General features: G+C 42.3%; 2 protein-coding genes across 2 annotated transcripts in view; both read right to left on the bottom strand.

The window, feature by feature from the left end:
• Positions 1–18,755, bottom strand: part of TMDD1 (transmembrane and death domain 1) — a 32,330-nt gene extending 13,575 nt beyond the window's left edge. Inside the window, exons 1-2 of the mRNA XM_088138167.1 lie at positions 18,618–18,755; positions 4,400–4,570 (exon numbers count right to left, since the gene is read on the bottom strand). The gene's annotated coding sequence lies outside the window, so the exon portion shown is untranslated. The remainder of the gene's footprint in view (positions 1–4,399; positions 4,571–18,617) is intronic.
• Positions 7,041–20,122, bottom strand: part of FIGNL2 (fidgetin like 2) — a 65,253-nt gene continuing 52,171 nt past the window's right edge. Inside the window, exon 2 of the mRNA XM_007423776.3 lies at positions 7,041–18,813. Coding sequence (XP_007423838.1) covers positions 16,640–18,802 — 2,163 coding nt within the window. The 5' untranslated portion in view covers positions 18,803–18,813 and the 3' untranslated portion in view covers positions 7,041–16,639. The remainder of the gene's footprint in view (positions 18,814–20,122) is intronic.

The raw sequence follows: 20,122 nt of genomic DNA, 5'->3' as shown, positions 1-20,122 counted from the left end.
GCAAGGCTGGCTGGGGAATACTGGGAGTTGAAGTCCACACCTCTTAAAGTGGCTGAGGTTGAGAAACACTGAGCTAGCTGATCTTGGTTAAACTTGCTGGGAAGTTGCACCTGTGTAACCTGTGCGTAAGAAAGCCTCCTTCACTGGATGAGATGTGTTGGATCACGGCAGAGATGTAAAACATCTGTTTTCCTTTCCTTGCTAGTTCAAAAAGTATATATGAACACAAGGGAAAAAACACAAATGTGCCCAAGCCTCTCTGGAAACTGCACACTAGATCATACAACAAGTGTGGAATAACTTGGGGTAGCTTGGTAACAAAGGGATGGCATTTTGCTCATGGCCAGAGGAAAGAAGTACCCTAAACTAACTGTAAGGAAAAGCACGGACTAAATAGTCTAAATAGTCTAAATAAATAATAATAATAAATAATAATAAATAAATAGTCTAAAAAGTCTAAATAGGACTTTGGTCTGCAATTGTCCTCCTTTGCTTGTAACACTCCTAAGATGCCCTTGGCTACAATCACACACACACACACCCACTAGGCTAAAATGTGCTGGGCCTAATTTGAGGGCCCGTGTGTTGTACAAACCTAGTCTGGGGTTAATTAATGGTTTGGTGTATTGTGCTATCCCAGACAATAGATTTAATTGAGGAAATCATGGTATAGTTAACTACAGAGCTACCATGGGATGTGACCCACAACTACCCTGTCTCCCTAATTTTCTAGAATTGCCTGTCATAACTGCCTGAGGTGTCCACCAGTTTAATCACGAATAGGTTTTCCAATCTGTTTAGCTCAGGGGAAATGATCAAGTTGAGGCTCCAAAAGGCAACATTCACCATAAAAATACCACAAACTGAAATGGTCATATATCCAAGCCTGCTTGATTTGGAGGCTGAAAGTGATGGGAGTTAAGATCCAGCACATTTGGGGGGCTTCAGTTTGGGAAAAGCTGCCCTAAAAGTAGGGACAAATATTGCCAGTTACCTGATTTGACTTCCAGAACAAGGGGCACTTCTTGGAATAGTGTAGAGAATTTTCTGTGGAATCTTAAAACCTTGAGCACATATTACGTCATAGAGAGAGCCAGCAAAGGGTTCTACTTCCATTCCCCCTCCCTGGAGAAAGCCTGGTTCATGGGTTGCTGTAGGCTCTGTGAAGCCTCAGGGATGGGTTGGGGGTGAGTGGAAGGCAACCTCGTGAGCACATGGCAGGAAAAAAGAGGTTGCTGGAGTTTGTTCGCGAAGTGGCTAAGGGCAAGTGAGGAAGGGCTGGGTTTTTCTGGCCTCTTGTAGTTCTGTTTGGATCAGCAGATGGCAGCACAAACCCAAGAATTAAAACTCCGAAGAGATTGATCAGCCTTCACTTTCATTCAGAGACATCAAAAAACTTTGCTTCTGGCCCTGAATTAGTGCTCTTTCTAAAGAGATTTCCCCTTCTTAAAACAGAACTGGAACATGATGGTCTTCAGAGCAAGCCTTAATAGGTGACAAGTGGCAATTCCATGCTTTCCATATACTAGCTCAAAGGGCAGCTTAAAATTACAAGCTCTCAGCTTTTAAAATTAGCATTGTTCAACCAGGCTGTTTTAAGAGCCAAATGCAGAAAGATGAGAGGTAGCAAAAGCTTTATTTGCTGAATTGCTGTATGTCAGATTGTTATGAAAGGCACAGAAATGGGATCATTATAAAGTAAAATATAAAGTGTTGACTGTCCCACAATGCTTTTTTTATCTGTTATGTGTTTCATTTGGGGTAAATTATTGACTTCTTGTCTGTAAGGATGGATATTTTCATCTTCCCAATGAAAATATAGTTGATTTTGGCAAGTGGTTATTATTTTCTATGGATATGTTTAAGTGTTATCTTTTATGCGTTGAATCTATCTATTAAAATGGGGAATTAGTAATCTGTCAATTGCCTATTAACACTTTTTAAACAGAGTATTTAAAGGTTGGTTAAAAGCCACTGCCTTTCACTCTTGCCTAATAAAAGGGTAAAATATAGGAGAAACTGTCACAGTCCATTTTTTTAAGCAGAGATTAATTTTAAGAGATGTGAGCTGGCAGCCTGGGTATGCAAGTCCAGGTCAGTGCTTCTAACAATAGTTTCAATTTTTAGATCACCCTAAGGTGATGCCCTCCAGATGGGTTGCGCTAACATGTGTGCTAGGAGGATGATGAGTGGCTATTTAGAGTAAGGGATTTATGCCTCAGAAATAAGTAATCAATCATGTGAGATAACCCACCCCACTGATCTTCTTTGCTTCCATGTACGATTGGTCCCTTTCAATGTATAGGTATACAGTGGCCTTCTCCAACTTGGAGCCTTCCAGATGTATTGGATTACAATTCCCCTCATCCATCAGGCAACATGGCTTTGCTCTCTGGGGATGATGGGCCTTATAGTCACGAGTGCTGCAGGGCAGCAGGTTGGGAAAGACCAGCCCCTAAGAGGGCAACCCTCTTTACGTGATTGCTGCAGATTGAAGGAACCTCCCTAGGAGAGGAGAGGGGATTCCCTGTCCCCACATTTGTACATAAGCACACAGCCTGCTCCTAGAATACTTGGATCTGCGCTTCCCTCCTGCAGTTTCTGAAAATTCAGATTGGCCTCCTTTCCCTAATTGTGCCTTTGGACCACTGTTTCTGGAAAAGTCTGCTGCCTGGCGAATAACCAACTAGAAGGAAACACCTTCCCCTAAAACCTCCCACAGGCCCATTAGAAAGGCACAGTGGTTTCATTGTTCCCTGTTAGGAATACCCCTAGCTCGCCCCCCCCAACTCCCCTTAAAAAAAAGAAGAAGTTACTGCCTAGCTGTGGAATGAAAACAAATCTTCCACAGTTGGTGACTGAGCAGGGAGGCCCACAAAGGGCACTCCTCGTTCTCGTTACGTTCATTGATTCCAAAGGGTGGAAAAGACCATTTCAAAGCTGCTTCTCTGACTTGGACCAAGGAAACATGCGCTGTCCTCAACTGCAGTAAAGGAGATCCTTCTTCCTGACCCACCCACCTTTGGAAATGGCTTTAGCAAACTCTCCGGGATTTTCCCATGTTCCTCAGCAAGCAGCGTGGATAATTTCCAGAGGGCCAATTGGGTGTAGCACCTCGAAGGCAAATACGTTTATTGAACTGTAGGCTTCTGTGAACTATAGTCCACTTGTCAGATGCACAGAAATACATCCAGCCACCCAGCCACCCCTCACAAACAGCTGGGATAGATGATGGCAAATAGTGCAGGGATTAGAAGGGAATGAAATGAGGATGTGCAATTAAGTACATAATCATCGCCTATTGATAGAGGCCATTAAAACAGTTCTTAGATGTAAAACAGACATTTGTATATTGGAAAACGGAATAACACACGCGTGGTAGTGTGAATAGAAACCTTTGGAAACCAGGTAAACTTCCGTTCCAGCTCAGTCCTATCACAGTGAGATCAGTCTTTGCTCAAGGATGGCTAGATAGCATGGCAAATTGGCAACAGGTTTTGTCAACAGTGGTCGGATCCAGACATTGTAGATCTCCCAGGTTGGCAGATGGTTTTTACCTATCCAAAGCTTGCAAGTGATCCACCTTTTGAATCCCCTTAATTCCCTCGCTAGCAGATACACTGCATTCAGAAGTGGGAGCGTATTTTGTGGCCCCAAGGACCAGATAGCTGGATGGCATAGAGACACATGCCATGGGAAGAAAGCAGACAGAAGGCAGCAGCCAAATGTGGGCTACATTGCTTCAGATTGTAGGTAGGGATATCGTGGTTTTGAATGCTTGCCACATAAGAGTGGCACGCCTGCCAGAGGCTCAAAAACGCTCTCCTGTTCTGCCTGCTCCAGCAATTGGGTTGGGTTCAGAAGCCTGTCACCTCGTTTTGTATCATCAAGGCAGCTTTTTGGATCTGGCTAAACTGGGGCTTGTTAAGTCACAGTTGACAGTGCAGTTAGGCTACTATAAATCAGAAATCATGGTTTATAAGCTATAGTAGCTGGGTTCAAACAATCCTAAGATAAAAGTCAAGGGAATTACATTACAGTTTCAGCGCAAGCTGAGAAAGCACAATGAAATGTTACGGGGAGATCTATGGCTGCTGCCTCCAAAGAGCTAAGTCTCTCCCACAGCATTTTAACTAAGCGGCATTTTCTTGCCCTCATGCCAGTCCACTGGAGGTTATTGTCAAGGGACCGGAAGAAATGAAGCGCTCACAGCAGAGGCCTGCTCGGGAGATGCACGGGAAGACGAGTGCGGCCAGGAACCCCGTGATCCCAGGGCTCTGAATTACGAATTCCCTGATCTTGTACAAATGCTACCTTTCCATTGTGAGATTGTGGTCAAGACACACTGTGCAACGTTCTCAAGGAAAGCAAGCATTTCCAACAAACAGGTTGGTCTCACCGAGCAGGGCTGGCATTCAGGCAGGTTTGTTTAAACCACCATGACAGAATCTGCCACCAGGGGGCAGCAGCAGCAGCATTCCACCTCCACTCTTCCTCTGGTTCTCTATTCACAGGGAGCAGTGAGTGCCAGGGCCTTTTTTCCCCATAGGCCAGAATACATCTGAAGAGGCTATAAAAAGAGAAGTCAGCGTGAGTTTTCAGCAGGCAGGAGCCCAGCTTTCTCTGAACTCTCCATTTGGAATGAGAGAGATGCACACATCTCTCTTATACTTCAGGCAGACCCCTTGTCTTTTCAAATCAGATGAAGCAATCACATATTCATGAATTATTTAAAGCTAATTTTTCCAATGCATCCAAAGAGTTGTGAAACTGCTCTGGACACAGAGCTAGGGTATCAGTTGGTGACCTCCTAGGTGCTTGGTCAGCAGGCTTCTTCCACAGACATCTTCTCCACTCTAGTTTTACTGTTAAAAACATTGTAACGTGCGGCACTGACGGGTCCCCCGTCAGTTCTGCAGCCCGGTGATCCCAGATCAGTGTTTCTGTTGGTAGCTAAGACCATTTATTTCCAGCTTAGCTAGGATGTGTGAAGAATCACAGTAGGATCAGCTTTCTAACAGAAGCACTGGACAATGGGGAGCTTGGGAATGGGCCTTTCCCCACTGGCAGGAACTCCTGCCTTACCTGGCCTTGCACCGTCTCCCGACTCCCCATGGAGGCTAAGCTTGGTGCCTTCATAAAACTCTCTCTCACCGCAGATGCTCATATTTCTTTCCAAGTACAAACCATTACATGCAGGCTTTTGCTTTCTCCCAGTGGTCATCTGGAGGGTGCACTGACTGCCAGCTGGCTGGACTGAAGACCCCTCCGTCTCTTTTAAGATACCTTTTCCATTCTCTGAGCTACGTCAATATACAGCTATGTAACTATAGTGAATAATTAGATCTGAAGGGCAGATAACTTTGGCAAATTTCTCTGGTAATGGTAATTTCTACTTAGATGTGTATCCATTTAGAAGAATAAAACATAGAGTAGGGTTAACATTCTTACTAGGGCTGTTCAACATCATTTTAAGTGATAGTTTCCAGCCCACTTGGAAGAAGTCCCTTAAGCAGAAACTCCTTTCATGCGGCCTTTCTCAGACGTTGGCTGGTCTCAGGCTAAGAACTTGATCTGCCCAACAATTACTCAGAATTGAGCTGCAGTATAATTTGAACCGACTGCCCAGTTTTTCTGTTACCAAAGCCAATTGCTCGAAGAGGCATGGCTCCTATATTTACTCCCTGACTTACTCAAACTACCACCAGGCTTTTATAACGCTGTTCTTTCAGCGCAGTGACAGAGTAGGTCTCCCAAGCACCCCAAGGCCCATCCTCTGCCCCTGCGGCACACAAAAGGTAGGATCAATAACACCCATTCTTTCACGTTGCAGGTTTTATACCACTGATTGTTCCCCTTGTAGCAGCAATTCTTGGACAATCAGACAGCTTCTATGTTGATTTTCTGCTCCCTGATAAGGTCTTTTATAAAACCTGCAATGTTACAAAGTGTTGTTATTTAGCATCAAGGCTTTGGCAAGGGATCCATAGTACGGTTGAAGATGGAAAAATAGAGCATTCTTACTAGAGATGAAGTCCCTTATAACCTGGTGTGACTGACTTCTGAGGCAGTGGGCCTTGGATTCCACATGATCCATGAATCTTCCTTTAAGTCTTTCATCTGTGAACATTGTGCTTTTACATTATGTGGAACTTGGCAAACTTGGTTGGGTTCATATCTCATTGACCAATAATATGGCTTGTTCAATTTGGCTCTAGATGTTGTGCCAATCCAGCTGTTGGGATTTATAAATCATGGTTTATATCTTAGGATGTTGTATGAACCCCACCAGTTAACCTTGACAATGTGCATCACCTATTGCTTCATCAGTATTTCAAATCTACTCTATGTTTTATTGGCTTTTTAAAAGCTTTACCATTGAGTACATTAGTACAGTGGTACCTCGGGATACGAACGCCTCTACTAACGAACATTTTGGGTTACGGCCAGCTTCGGCAGGGAAAATTTACCTCAGGATACGAACGCCTCTACTAACGAACCGGATCCGCGGCCATTTTCCCTGCTGCCACGCGGTCGCGGCTTCCTGTGGGCGAGGTCGCGGTAGCAAGGAGACGTTCGGTGAGGCTTGTGGTGTGTTTTGCAGTGTTTTGCGAAGGTTTTTGGTGTGTGTGTTAGCATGGCTCCAAAGAAAATGTAGAGCAGGCTTGGTGGGAGTAAGGCTCTGAAGAGAAAATTGCCTCGGGTTGCGACCAACTCGGGATACGTCCAGAGTCACAGAACGGATTAAGCTCGTATCCCGAGGTACCACTGTATCTATGTGCATCTTATATATGTTCATATAATGAAAGAAAAAAAGTTCCTAAAGAAAATTCTAAACTATAACAAAATAAATGGGCAGTATACAAAACTCGTTTACTCACAGCTGCTGTTATATATTCAGATTGTTTTGATGTACTTGTTCATGCAAGAAAATGTCAAAATCTCCTCTTACATTTCTCAGTTCTATTATTGAGAAGACAATGGTCCACAGATTGATTTTAATTAAAAACAAAAATAATCAACACCTTTTCATTCCTTGTAATCTCTTTAATACTGTGAAATACTTTTCTTTTTAAAATACAGTATTTTCTGAGGTAGACCATTACAGTTCAAACGCATTTCTTTTCAGACATTAATAAGACATGAATTAAATACTTTCATGTACAATATGTTGCAAAATGAGGTAGAAATGGTTACAGAGGATGTACAAAGTCAAAGACGATTAAAAAAAAAATTCTTCAAAATTCCAGTACCACTTTTTGGAGGAAACCAAAAAAAAAAAAAAAAAAAATCTTCCTGAGGTATATCGCATTGCTACCTATGAGATAAGTTTGCAGTGAAGGCACTAAAATGACATGAAGAGACTGTGCCTGCTGCTATGACCAGTTCCTTTTATAAAATCTGAACCAACTTTACCCACACTATAGAACTTCATATATCCCAGGTCACGAATTCCATTGTAAGTTGCATTTTGACGCCTGCCTGGCCACTTAGCATGATTTACTAACTATGGGCTTCCCTCATCTCCTGCGATGGCTTTTATAGGTTATTGACAGCAGATTCTTTTTCTAGTGATGCGTCTGATGGGGGACCCTTCTGGATTGCCGAGAATCCATGTTCTAAGACCATGTGGTTAATTCACACAGAATTCTGCCCAGTCCCGTTGGGCTTTCTTACTGCCCCACATGAACGAAAAACACAATCTAAAGATGCGGCTCTGTAGCTGGGCATTGCCAAGGAACATGGAAAGGGGTGGACAAGCTATCTTTGATATTATAGCAAAGCCTGAGCTTTGATTTTAATAGAAGATCAGTTGTTTTAAAGTCTCTGGAGTTCCTCCCAAGCATTTGGAAATCCAGTGGTCTATTGGAAGAAAAAAGATGTATCTTAAAAGGCTAAGATACTTAAAGATTAAAGACAAGTATAATCTAGCAGAATTAACTAATAGAGTCTCCATGCATGAACCTAATATGCTGAGTTGGATCCCCTGAGCAGAATTCTATTCAAAAGGCTCCTGATGGTAGGAAAAAAAAGTGGCTTTCCTGCTACAGACCCCATTGCCACCATCTCTCACAGAAGGCGATTCGCCAGAAGGCATAAGATGTGCCAAAGGAAGTGGACCGATGAAACCCCTGCAATTTGCTCAGGGAATGCTCTGTGAGATCAGGAACCCTGATCCCACAGAGTGGACATGGGTTGCATTGTGCCTTTTTGATGTTTTGTGCTCTCTACCAGACATACAAAAGTGTACATTCAAAGGGGCATCTTTTGATAGCAGGCTTAACATTCATGACTGAACCACAGTTTGCAAACTGTTTCCCAGATTCATGCTGCTTTAAAAGAAGTGGCTTGATAAACCTGGCAAACTTTTATCTGTGGGTGTAAGAAAGGAAAGGGGATGAAATGAAAATGAGAAAGACACACGTCTTCAAGATACTGAAATTAGTGTTTTCAAAGGCTAACCTTTAAATCCAGACACTGATCAACAAGCATGAATCAGTTTCACTGTGTGCCCTGACAGATTGCCATAGCTGTCTAAAGCTAAGGGAGCTGTTAGGTTTAGAATGTGTGGTAAATTGCAGCCACACATATGCACGCATGTACATGTACATGTGTGCGCAAACACACACACACACACAGAGATTGTAGGATCATTAAAAGTATTTAGCCGCAACGAGCAAAGAGCTATTGCCACTGGAGTCTGCATAGGCGCCCTCCAGCTTTCAGCAACTCCATCCCCCTGGACTAGGAGTTTAGATAAATAGAACCAATGTTATTAATGATAACTGCAGCACAGGGGAAACAAATGTTTCATCAAACACATATATTGGGGTAAAAATGGAAGCAGCATAATATTTTTCTTCTTCCTCATGAACACATGCAAAAATACACAGCAAATGTTTCCCCCCAAATGGGAGTAAGCCCCCTCCATCTGATGAATCACCACTACAACACCTACATTTGTTCCAGTTCCACTGGCTCTAATTTTAGACTGGTGCATGGAAGCCTCTTGTATCAATGGGGGCAACTAAAGAAAGACTAAACTTCATATCTCAGTGTACTGGGAACAAACAATTAGGAAAGGATGCTGTTTGTGTAAAGTCCCTGAAGATGTGTAGTTGGCTATTGTCATTGACTGAGTAAAGGATTACATATAGATGAATAATTGGCCTAAAACTAAAAATTAGGTGTGAACTCAAACCTGGGGTTTGAATTCCAAACTCCATACTAGGCCTTTGATTTATTTGCACATTTGAAACCCAGTGTTTATTTTCCTAGAAGGCAAACCAGCAAGATCAACAGAAAGGTAACATCTCCAAGACCAAAAGCTGAATATCCATCGGAAGTGAATCCTAAACTTCCAACACCAACCTCTCCAAATACTTTTCTTTTCAGTTAATTCCTACAAATTCATTTCCTAGTCTCAGAATCACAAAAGTTGTCCTTCCAAAAAACCTCTACCATTAATGGTCTCCTGCTTTACCTCAGAAAAGGCAAAAAACAAAAATGATTTTTCCTTGCTCATGCCAATGAAGCAGACCAGATCAGCGTTACTCTCCTGGGTAACCTAATCCCATACCTTGCCTTTTTTCCCAAGTTTCTTAAGGAAACAGAAGAAAAGCATTGGGATTCGGTTTTATTTCTAAAGAAAATAATCTGGAGAGCTAACCAATGCATGCCAGTTATGAGCCAGCCTCCTTCAGTCTTCCTTGATCCATGCCCCCAGGTATACACGCAGCACTCCAGCCAATAGCTAGGGCCAGACCAGGTGCAGCCCCAATGAACCTTATATGAACTGGCTCACCTTATACCAATTCTCATCTTAGAGTTAATTTATTGGCAAAAAGAATAACACAACACTTTTATGAGGGTACAATGTGTGATGCGCCTTGTGAAAAGACTCCCTACTGCATCCTATCACATTACAATATACCACCACAAAACGTCTTCAAGAGGAGGATGCCTGTGAATGAATATCCTCACACTGGACAGTCAAAGGTCAAGGAGGTCTTTAAATCTTTGGTGCCTAAGTAGTCCTTGAGTCAGAACAGAATCACTGTCACACATTATATTTCTAGCAGAAATTACGTGACCGACTTCTAGAGAACACTCTATAATGGATCCACACGCTATTTACACAAGCTGCATTCTGTGCAAAGAAATCTGAATTCAGTGCTCAAATGTACAGTTGCATGGTTCCCTAAATGTTCCTGTATTTGCAATGATTTATTTTGAAACAGATTTATCTAGCATGAAAAAAAGGGAAACCCAGTATGCATCAGCAACTAAAAGCAGGCTAATTTTGATTTATTGATGTGATCAGGAAAAGACTTTCCTGTTTCATCTCCAAACACACAACCTTGAAGAAAATGTTGTCATTTTCAGAAAAATGTACCATACCATGTACTACATTTGGTGTTGTAAAAGAGAAAAGATAAATTGTAGCAAACTTTAGCTGAGAAAAGTTACTGAATTTTGTAATATGGAATGAATTGGCAATTGTTCCTGACATAACTGAAACAAAGAATTGTATTGTTCCATCACAATGTTCCATGGTAACACTGCAAGTCTTGGAAAGTGTTACATTGGGAGGACCTTCACCTCCAGACTAGATCTGGACCTGTATGTATGTGAGTCTTTCCTGTTGTTTATTTGTGTCTTGGGGAATACAAGCATGGTTGCATATGAGATGAATACTGCTTTGTTGGAAGCTTCCGTTCAAGCCTCAAGAAAGTGCTAGTTTAATTTCTGATCTCAGATGATACATTTTTATTGTTGTTTGCTCCCAGGCCAGCCAAGAGGAAGGAAAAGATCATCATCAGGAAAATGAAATGCAGGAGAAAACTCAACCTGCCCTTTCCAATGCTGAGATCTTGACAAGTTTTCCCCTTACCCTTCAGCTCCTATTAAACTTTCTGAAAAACAGCTGATATCACGCGTACAAGTGGTCATCCCAGACAGGAGAAGCAAAAAAGACTGGGAACAGGGAAAAACCACAAGCTTACATAATGAGTGGCTAAAGGAGGACAGAGAAACCAAGGAAAATAGCCAGAGAAGAAAGGAGAATTTGGTATGGTCCACACGGGGAGGAAACAATTTGGCCATGATAAACGTGGAGAGGTCTAGGCTGAAATATCTCCCCATTTCTCTGCAGGAGGAAAAAGAGAAGTCTGTACTGAGGGATGAGGAATATCTAAGCTTAGGAAAAGCAGATAGTAAAAACAACCCCTCAACCAAAGCATGGAAAGCCCCTTCCTAGTAATTCAGAAGTCAGTGATCTTTCAACAGAATAAAAAACAAGGAGGCAAATACCTAATATCCTGTGGAGATAGCAGGAATCTGTAGGAAAGAAGTACTTAGTCTTCCTCCAGTTTGTTATTCCCTAAAAACCTTCCATTCCAGCTATTTCCTCCAGTTTACTTGCAGGGGTTTTTTTCCATTCCAGTCATATGTTTCAGCTTGTGGAAGTAGTTGCAGAGTCTGGGTAGGGCAGAATCAGACAGAAGGAAGAGCAGCTCCTCTTATGAGTTCTTTCCACCCTTGCATTAAAAGATGTCAGGAAGAATGACCGCCAAGTGAATATACAGCTGGCCTCTGATTTTGGGAAGTACTGTACAACATTCCAGGTTGCTTCTTCAGTTAGGAAAAAAAACCCCAGAAAATTCCCTACAAGTGTTTATCAATCACTAGGATTACAATGATTTATAAATTGCTAAGTGTTCTTGAGAATACAACAAAAAGTAGGAGCAAGTAAGAAGGGAAAAAAATTAACAGACATTAGAATGAACAAAAGAGACAGAGTATACAAAACAGAGATAGTTTCACAAAGAAATAATAATGGCAGGAAAATATAAATATAAACAAATAAGAAAAAAAAACTCAGTTACAATAATGTTCCATTAATTCCAAAATAAAGTGCTAACTGATCAAATGGAATTTTCTTACTGAGAAATTCAACCATCTCCCATCACTGTTTAACTTATGGCTGGTTTTAACATTGACAGTAATTGATTTCTTTAAGGTGTTAAGTAGGGCAAAAGTTGGCTATGAACCAACAAGACCCACAGACGCAGTGAAGATATTTGTTAAAATATCAAATTAAACCAGAATGTGTGCCATGGCTTGATTGTCCTAAATTTATCACAAGGAATTCTCTTTGTGGGTTTTACAGATTTAGATTTGCACACTAAATGACTATACAGTAGACCATTAATGCACACAGACCTAATGAAAGATGTTCACCTAATAAAAGGACCAAGGATCACTTCTGTGATCCTCTTCCTTCTCCACATTTTTGGTTTTCACAGGAAGGAGTCATGAGAGGCTAAACATTGGAAAGAAAAAGCAAATGGGAAGACTGGACACTTAACCCTGACTTTTTCTGCTGTTTGGTCTCCTGAAACAACTCTTCAGTCATCTAGCTGTTTCACCACATAGGAAGACTGATAAAGCTTGGTGTTTTTGCCCTACAGATGGTAAAGCAATTGAGGGAAGGGTACTTGTAGCAAATTGTATTGGTTCCCTATGCAATATGTCTAATATTAAATTATTTATATCTGTGAAAGAGCCAGCAATGACTGAATACTACCTTGTTACGCAAATTCTTCCAAATGCAATATTTTCGAAGCAGATGGTTACACTGTCCAGTTACATAGTATCAAGGGCTGACATAGATAGAAGGGTATGAATCAACTCTTAAGTCAACCCATAAAGAGGTCTTTAATTAAGTGGTTCCATACAGTGATCAATGGGTGAAGAGGAATATAGGTTAATCTTTTTAAATATAGTACTTCTTGTATGCAAAGTGCCTAATGAAATCCTCTTAAAGCCTGTGAGAGACAAGTCTCCATTTTAAAATGGGGAAACTGAGGTTGGGAAATTGTGACTCATCCAAAGGCACCCATTAAATCCATGCCTAAGGATTGTGTTGGAGTCTTCTGGATCAGCTCTCTTTCTCTGATATTAAGTGCTTTGGTTTAACAGAAAGGTAAATGAGAATTGACTGCTTGAGCCACAGCGAAGTAGGGTTTACAACTTTCAGCCAGCTTTTTAACTCTACAAAGTTTCTTTTCATCTCAAAATGGACAGAAAAAAAGTCCGAAATGGAATCATGTAGAACATCTTTGCTTTGCATCGCTAAAAATGTTGCCATTTGCACCATTTCACTTGTGATCCTTAAGCAGCTAATAGAATCCAGAGTCCTTATATAGTCTAGATTCCTAATCTTATGACTGGACTTGCAAAGTCCACTTGATTAAAGAAAAGATTATCTTTGGAGATGTAAACAGAAATTCTGGCTTCCTTTCTAAACTACGCAGGGTTATTATTTACTTTGGCTAATTAATTTGCAGCAATAATGAAGACGCGTGAAGTCACCAGTATGACATTGCAAAGGGGGTGTCACTGAGTGCTGAATGCAAATGTGAGTGCTTGTTCTGTCTCATACTTTACTGCTGTGCTTTTCATGCAAATTACATTGACCTTATTGAAATATTCTTGTAACTATAGAACATGGAAATATCTCAAAAGTACCTATCTAAAGATGTCATCTATCCCCCTAACATTTCTTCTCCAAATACATTTCTCTGGTCCTGTCCACATGGATTTGGGTTGGATCCAGATTTAGCTACATTTGAGTAGATTTGATATTAATTGTTGTACTCCAGACAAGACACTGGCTGGGATCAGAATTTGCACTAAGCCACAATGTTTGGTTCTGCTCTAAGGCATTGTGGTTTATAAACCAGGACTTTGGCAAAACAAGTATATCTCTGAAGAAGTGAACCTTCTGCCTTTTGGAGGGTTTGGGTTCTCCCAATTAACACCTTTACCATATTTTTACTCCTTATTTGTGGAAAAGGAAAACCAATTGCTGGTTCGCCATCACATTTTGGCGAGGCAGTCTTGAGGAGGAGGCAGAATTCTGGGGGTCATAGAAAGGGTCTGGGAGCTACACAAATTCAGACTGCTCCTGAACTGAGAACTTACGTTTGACCTACTGCACTATCAATATACAAATGAAGCTCTTTATATGGTAGATGTAATTTAATTTATTATCTCATATAGTCAGATGGTCCCTGTCAATTACAGCAAGTTAAATATTTGGGAGTTTATCTTTCATTAATCTCTGTCCATATTCTGAGAAGTGTTTTTGTAAACCTTTACAAAATGGGAATGTTCAGACAGAAGAATTGTCAATCTTTTCTCCAAAATTAATCTTGGGGTTTGAAAGTTTTTTGGGGGAGAGGGAGGCAAAAGATGACTTAAACCTCTATGTATACACACTGAGGCCTTATATTATGCCCAATTTGGGATTTACACATTCAGCTGGTAGGTTCTATCTCAGTGTTTCTTAACCTCAGCATCTTTAAGTTGTGTGGACTTCAACTCCCAGAATTCCCTAGCCAGCATGCTGGGTGGAGAATTCTGGGAGTTGAAGTCCACACATCTTAAAGGTGCTGAGGCTGAGAAACATACCATTCTATCTGAACTGTTCAGTATGTCAACATACCATAACATAAAAAAGACAATGCAAAACAGGAAGATGAGAGCCTCCTGCCATGTATATTAGCCATATCTCCAGCTTGAGAGGGTACAGGTCTCCCCTAAGTGCACAAGATTCTGTTTTCAACCATATTTTCATAAATGCAGGATTTGCTGTATGCTTACACAGAGAGTAACACCATTGATTTACAGAAAAGTCTACCAGACATGCCCTCCCTTCACCCATACACACATCTGCAAATGTAACAGAATAGAGAGTAGCAGTACAAACCTACACAGATTTACCTGTGAGTTGTGTTCAGTTGACTCCCAGGTCAGGGGACAAGAAAGCAAACAGGCAGAAAAACCAAACAGTGTCAGGATGGTTGGAAATAAACATTCCAGCTCCACGGCTGATGTACTTCTCCCCTGCTCTGGGATGGATAAGAGCAATAGGACGGTTTTTGGATTTTGGTGGATCCAAAGCCTCTCCTGGTGTGTCCTCCTCTACACCTATGACTCTGGAGTACAGATGAAGGCAGTACAAGTTTCTCTACCTCCAATGAAGAGCCTAAAAGGATGGGCCCCATTATTCATCTGCAAACTTTCTTCTCCACATGCAGACACTCACTGAATACTATAGGCCAGCTTTCCCCAATCTGGCTCCTACAATCCTCAGAAGTGGCCATGTTGGCTGGGGAATTCTGGCAGTTTCAACCCAGGCATTTTGAGGACATCCAAGCAGGGGAAGATGCAACAGTTCTTGGGATAACTTGACAGGGACCACAGGTCCAAGTTTGCCTCAGAATACTTTGGGAAGCTCAAGTTGATATTTTTCTTGATTACTGAAGTCTTACTGTAAGAAATCCTACAAAAAGCATAAGAAAAGGAAGCATGACTTGCCCATTTGGAATTTGGAAATGTAATGGAAATATTCCTTTAAAAAGTGGTACTAGCCATGGCTTTGAAACTACAACACTAATACTTGTTATTCTTTGAAGACACATTATTCCACCTAAATGCTATGGCAAAAATGCTTTCTTTAAACAAAAAGTTATGGCATTATATATTGTGAAACGCCCCTGAAATACATTCAACTTTCATCTTTGTAACAACTTCAAGTTTATTCTTGCTTTTTTCTCCTATGTGCCTTATAAAGCACATTTGTAATCCCTCCAAATCATTTTTATTTTCCTTGAGTTAAAAAAAATGCAAACATTCTTTTCTTTTGAGGTAAATTATTTTTTCCTGAGTAGTTAAAAAAAGAAAAAAAAACCACTACTACATACATTACAAAAATAAAAAAGAGCCTAGTTTATTAAACAATCTACATTTTAAAAAATCCCAACCCCCTTCCCTCAAAACCTACTGATGCCATCTGCTATATGGTAAGATATGCCTCTGAAAATGAGCCTAGTTTTGATATAACAAGTAAATGATCCATAGGTTGATACCTACAGAACAGTCTTTCTGGGGTCCTGCCAGAGACCATGCTTGAAAAAAATTAAATACTGTTCTTTTGAACTTTGCGTGCCAGGCAGTGTAGGTTAGAAGTGAATTGTATTGTGAAGTTTTTGTACTTTTTGCTATTTTTATGCAGGGTTTCCCTGAGACCTGAACATTATTTCAAGGGTTCCTCCAGGGTAAAAAGATGGCGAGAGGCTGCTACAGAAGTGTGAAGAGCCAAACAGAAGCATTTGAGACGTGCAGCATTAAAAAGGAGCTGGGAAGAGGGTAATACCTTGTGGAATATTTTACAATGCTGGCCTGGAAAGGGTTGACTAGAAAAACAGATTAATAATAAATAGGTTATCCTGAGTTCATTGAGCAACTACTTTTCATTAACATAGAGACCTGACAACCACCACACAGTCAAACTTTCAGACATTTTTTTAAAAAACAAGTTGCATGTCAGTCAGTCTAGGGGAGGTCTTGCATCCAATTGGTGTGGCTTTTTTTTTTTTTTTTAAGAGATGAAAACGACTTCTCACCCTTTCCCCCATTTTCACAGGAAGAGAGGTATGAGACCTCTCGGAAACTGGAACCTGCAGCGCCCCAAGGCTTTTAAGAGCAAACAGGGAGAATTCAATGCTTCCAGTGGCTTCCTCTCAAACAGACTAAAGATTATCTGGAAAGAGGAACAGGCCCTTCCCCACTAATTGTGAGACCCATACATTTTATCCCATTCCACATACAAGTCCAACTCCTTCTGAGAGACAGCAGGGTGGATCTTGCAGAAAACACTTTCAAAATCCTTGTAGGAGGTGGGTTGAAGTTGGCCTGGCAGGCTATGCAGTTTGTTGGTCCCTGCCTGCTGACAGAGTTGCAGGAGCTCACTGCCCGAGTAGCTTTCAGTAAGTTGGACAATGGAGGCCATCTCCCTCTCACTGAGACAGTAGTTTTGCTGAGCTAAAGCATGGTGCAGAATCTGCCGCCTAGCGATGTTGTCGGGTGGGGAGATGTAGAATCGTTTGGCAAACCTTCTTTGGGTGGCTTCATCCAGGTTACCAGGCCTGGTGGTGGTTGCTATGACAACCACATTTTGCTCACCTGAGGTAGCAAGCTTGTCCAGGTAGGTGAGCAACTGGGACTTCAAGATGGCAGTGTCCTCCAAGAGAGATTCTACGTCGGTGAGGAGAATAACAGCAGGCTGCCGACAGTTGGACATAAAGAAGGTGGTCTGCAGGATTTTCTCAGCTTCAGCCTTCCACTTGGAGACCAAGGCTGTCCCACTGAGCTTCAACAGGGTGGATCCCAGCTGGGTAGAAATACACCTGCTCAGCAGGGTCTTCCCTACGCCACGAGGCCCAAAGAGCAGGATGGTTCTGGGTGGTTGGCTTGCACCAGTGTATGCACCAGGCCTCAGGATGGGCCACACAAGCTCTTCCTCAATGGCAGCTTTGACAGAGACTTGCCCTGCGATGTCCGTCCACTGGACTGGAGGGCCACAGTCAATTACCTTATTGTTCACCAATTCCAGAATGAAAGGGTCCACGGTTTTCAGCTGCTCTTCTACGGGCTGGCTGCTGTTGTCACTACTGAATGCTGGTGGTTTGGGCTGCATCCTTAGAGCAAAGGCATCTCCCTCATGCTCCCCATTGGCAGCTGGAGGAGTGAACTTCTCAAAGCTCTCACTAGCTCTCAGTGGGGCTTCACTAACACTGTAAGCTGGGGAGACCAATCCTTTCATAGCCTGGTTGTTGAACTTCCCAATGGGCTCCTCAGAAGCCACTGTGGTTGCCACCACTCCTGCTCCACTTGGCCTTTTCCCACCTTTGAAAGGCACCTCTGAGCTCCGGTTGAACCCATTCCCTCTACATTCACCACTGTCGGACATCTGATATGGGGACTTTGGTTGCTCATAGCTGTATTTGCGATACCTGCCTTCGCCATCGTCCTCCCCACCAGCAATATCAAAGGCCTTTCTTTTCAAAGAGCTCCCTGATTCACCACTCAAGGGTGCTACAGAGAGAGGACTCTGGTAGCTGTAACCAGGGACCACAGGGGGGCGAGAGGAAGGGGGAATGGGTGTGGGGGCAGCAATGCCTGAGGGTAAATATGAGGCTGAAGGATGGGGAGGGTGGATGGCACCATAACTGGGCTGGGCTGGGTAGCTACCCGAAGCGTAATTGTACATGGGTCCAGAAGAAGTGTATCCAGGGACAAGGGTGGTAGAAGGATGGCTGGGCTGCAAGAGGCCAGAGCTATGCAGGTGGGTTGATGGGTGCGGAGGGGGAAGTGCTGAAGTGGGCTGACTGCAATAGCCTGAGGGCAGGTAGGCTCCACTGTAGCCCGAAGGATACTCCTGAGATGCCCCGAGGCTGCCAGATGTGGTGGGTCCCCCACAAGTGTTACTGGAATAAATTGAGTCAGACAGGTTAGTGGAGACCACAGGGGAAGTACCAAGACTGTTACCCGGTGTGACAGGAGGAGGAACAATCCCCTTGGAGCTGGACAATCCATCATGCATTGGGGTCAGAGGGTAAACTCCTTCGGAGCTGTGGGCCATTGACCAAGGCTCCACCTCCCCCTTCTGTCCATTGAGGGGTCCAAAGGCACCTTCCCCATAGGTGTTGAGTGCTGATGGCCGGTCATAAGGGGAGTCCAGGACTCCTGAGTACTTCTCCGCATACCTCTTCAGCAGGTTGGAAGCAGTCAGAGCAGAGATGTCATCATTGGCCCAGGCATAGTTGAAGCGCTGCCGACTGCTATGGTAGAGATCAGATTTGTGGGCAGGTGAGGAGGTGGTGGAGGAGACATCAAGGTGCTGCTCGGGCCACTGATTCAGGGGCTGAGCATGCTCTGGTGTCCAGTGCATCTTTGACAGAGCTAGAAGGAAAGAACAAAGGGACACGAATTAGCTTTAGACCTAAAAGGAAATGCCACTCTGAAAAAGGCCTGGGGGGCTCATTTGAGAATTACCTCCTATTATTACTGCACAAAATACAGAGACATTTGTATGTATTTTCACAACAACCATGCAAAGTAGAATAAATTGGATAAATAAAACATGAATAAGCTGGGAGTGTCTTGACCAAGAGTGTACTCTGAGCTTCCTATGTGAAGGCCTGAGGTCAGTTCTACCGCTGGATCAGCCCCGCAGTGTGGCAGCACCTGGTCAACCTTAGCTGATCTTAGACAGCAAAACACAACTGAACATAATACCTGGATCAGTGGCTGCTGGAAACACTAGGGCTGGAGACTAGACAATGTCGAAAAAGCATACCGGAAGAACGCAATGACAAATCACATCTGTATAATTGCCTGGAAAAAATACAGAAATCCTACAATCCCCAGGAACAGAGTTCAACTTCAATCATTTACTTTTACCATTAGGTAAAGAGTTGCTTAACTGCCTTTCTTTCTTTAATAAATTTGAAGCCACATTAACAGATATGATTAGGGCATGTAATCTGGTTGTTCCATATTAGTTTGATATTCTTAATATTGTTAATAAGATTTTAGCAAGAGAGTTAAGAGTTTTCTTAAACTATATTGTATTATCTATAGTCATTTCTGTATTTTAGTACAAGAGTGGACAATTTATTGCCTCTGGACTGAATGCAGCCCAGAATTCCCCTTTTTTAGCCCTAAGAGGTCCTGGTTGCTTAAAAAACCAGTAGCATGATTTTTTTTTTTTTTGGACATTTTGAAGTAGGAAACATCCAAATAGTAGTGTAAGCCAGAAAATCTCATAATTAGAAAATTAAGAAATCTCCAAAATTCTGCCACAGACTTTATCTCACCCACCAGTGTTGGATCTACCCATTGTGTGGCCTTCAGCCCTCCAGAACTATTAAATGGAGCAGCCTTTAGTAAGGCTAAAGCCTTCTATAGTATGTAATCTACTATGCAATCTATAGTTTAGTTTACATCTATATATAATATTGATAATTTGCTTGTCTTTTTCTGATGTTTCTAGCTCTATGGTCTCCTCTGGTATGCAACAACCCAAACTGTGCACATTATTCCAAATACCTCAGATTTTTGGAGAGTTCCAGCCTGTGGAGTAGAATTGACCCATTAGGCTGGTCCCTCGAAGGCTGAGGGAAAATCCTGTTTTGAATGCCATCCATCAGAGTCAGTGATATTGCAATAAAGGAAAAGACACCTTCCCTCCCTCCAACCATCCAGGTGG

The sequence above is a fragment of the Python bivittatus genome, unplaced genomic scaffold (assembly GCF_059951505.1).
Source record: "Python bivittatus isolate LINGU-HERP-01145 unplaced genomic scaffold, Pbiv_v1 ctg000220_np1212, whole genome shotgun sequence".
In the NCBI taxonomy this organism is placed as follows: domain Eukaryota; kingdom Metazoa; phylum Chordata; class Lepidosauria; order Squamata; family Pythonidae; genus Python; species Python bivittatus.
This window is presented reverse-complemented; position numbering and strand designations above follow the sequence as displayed.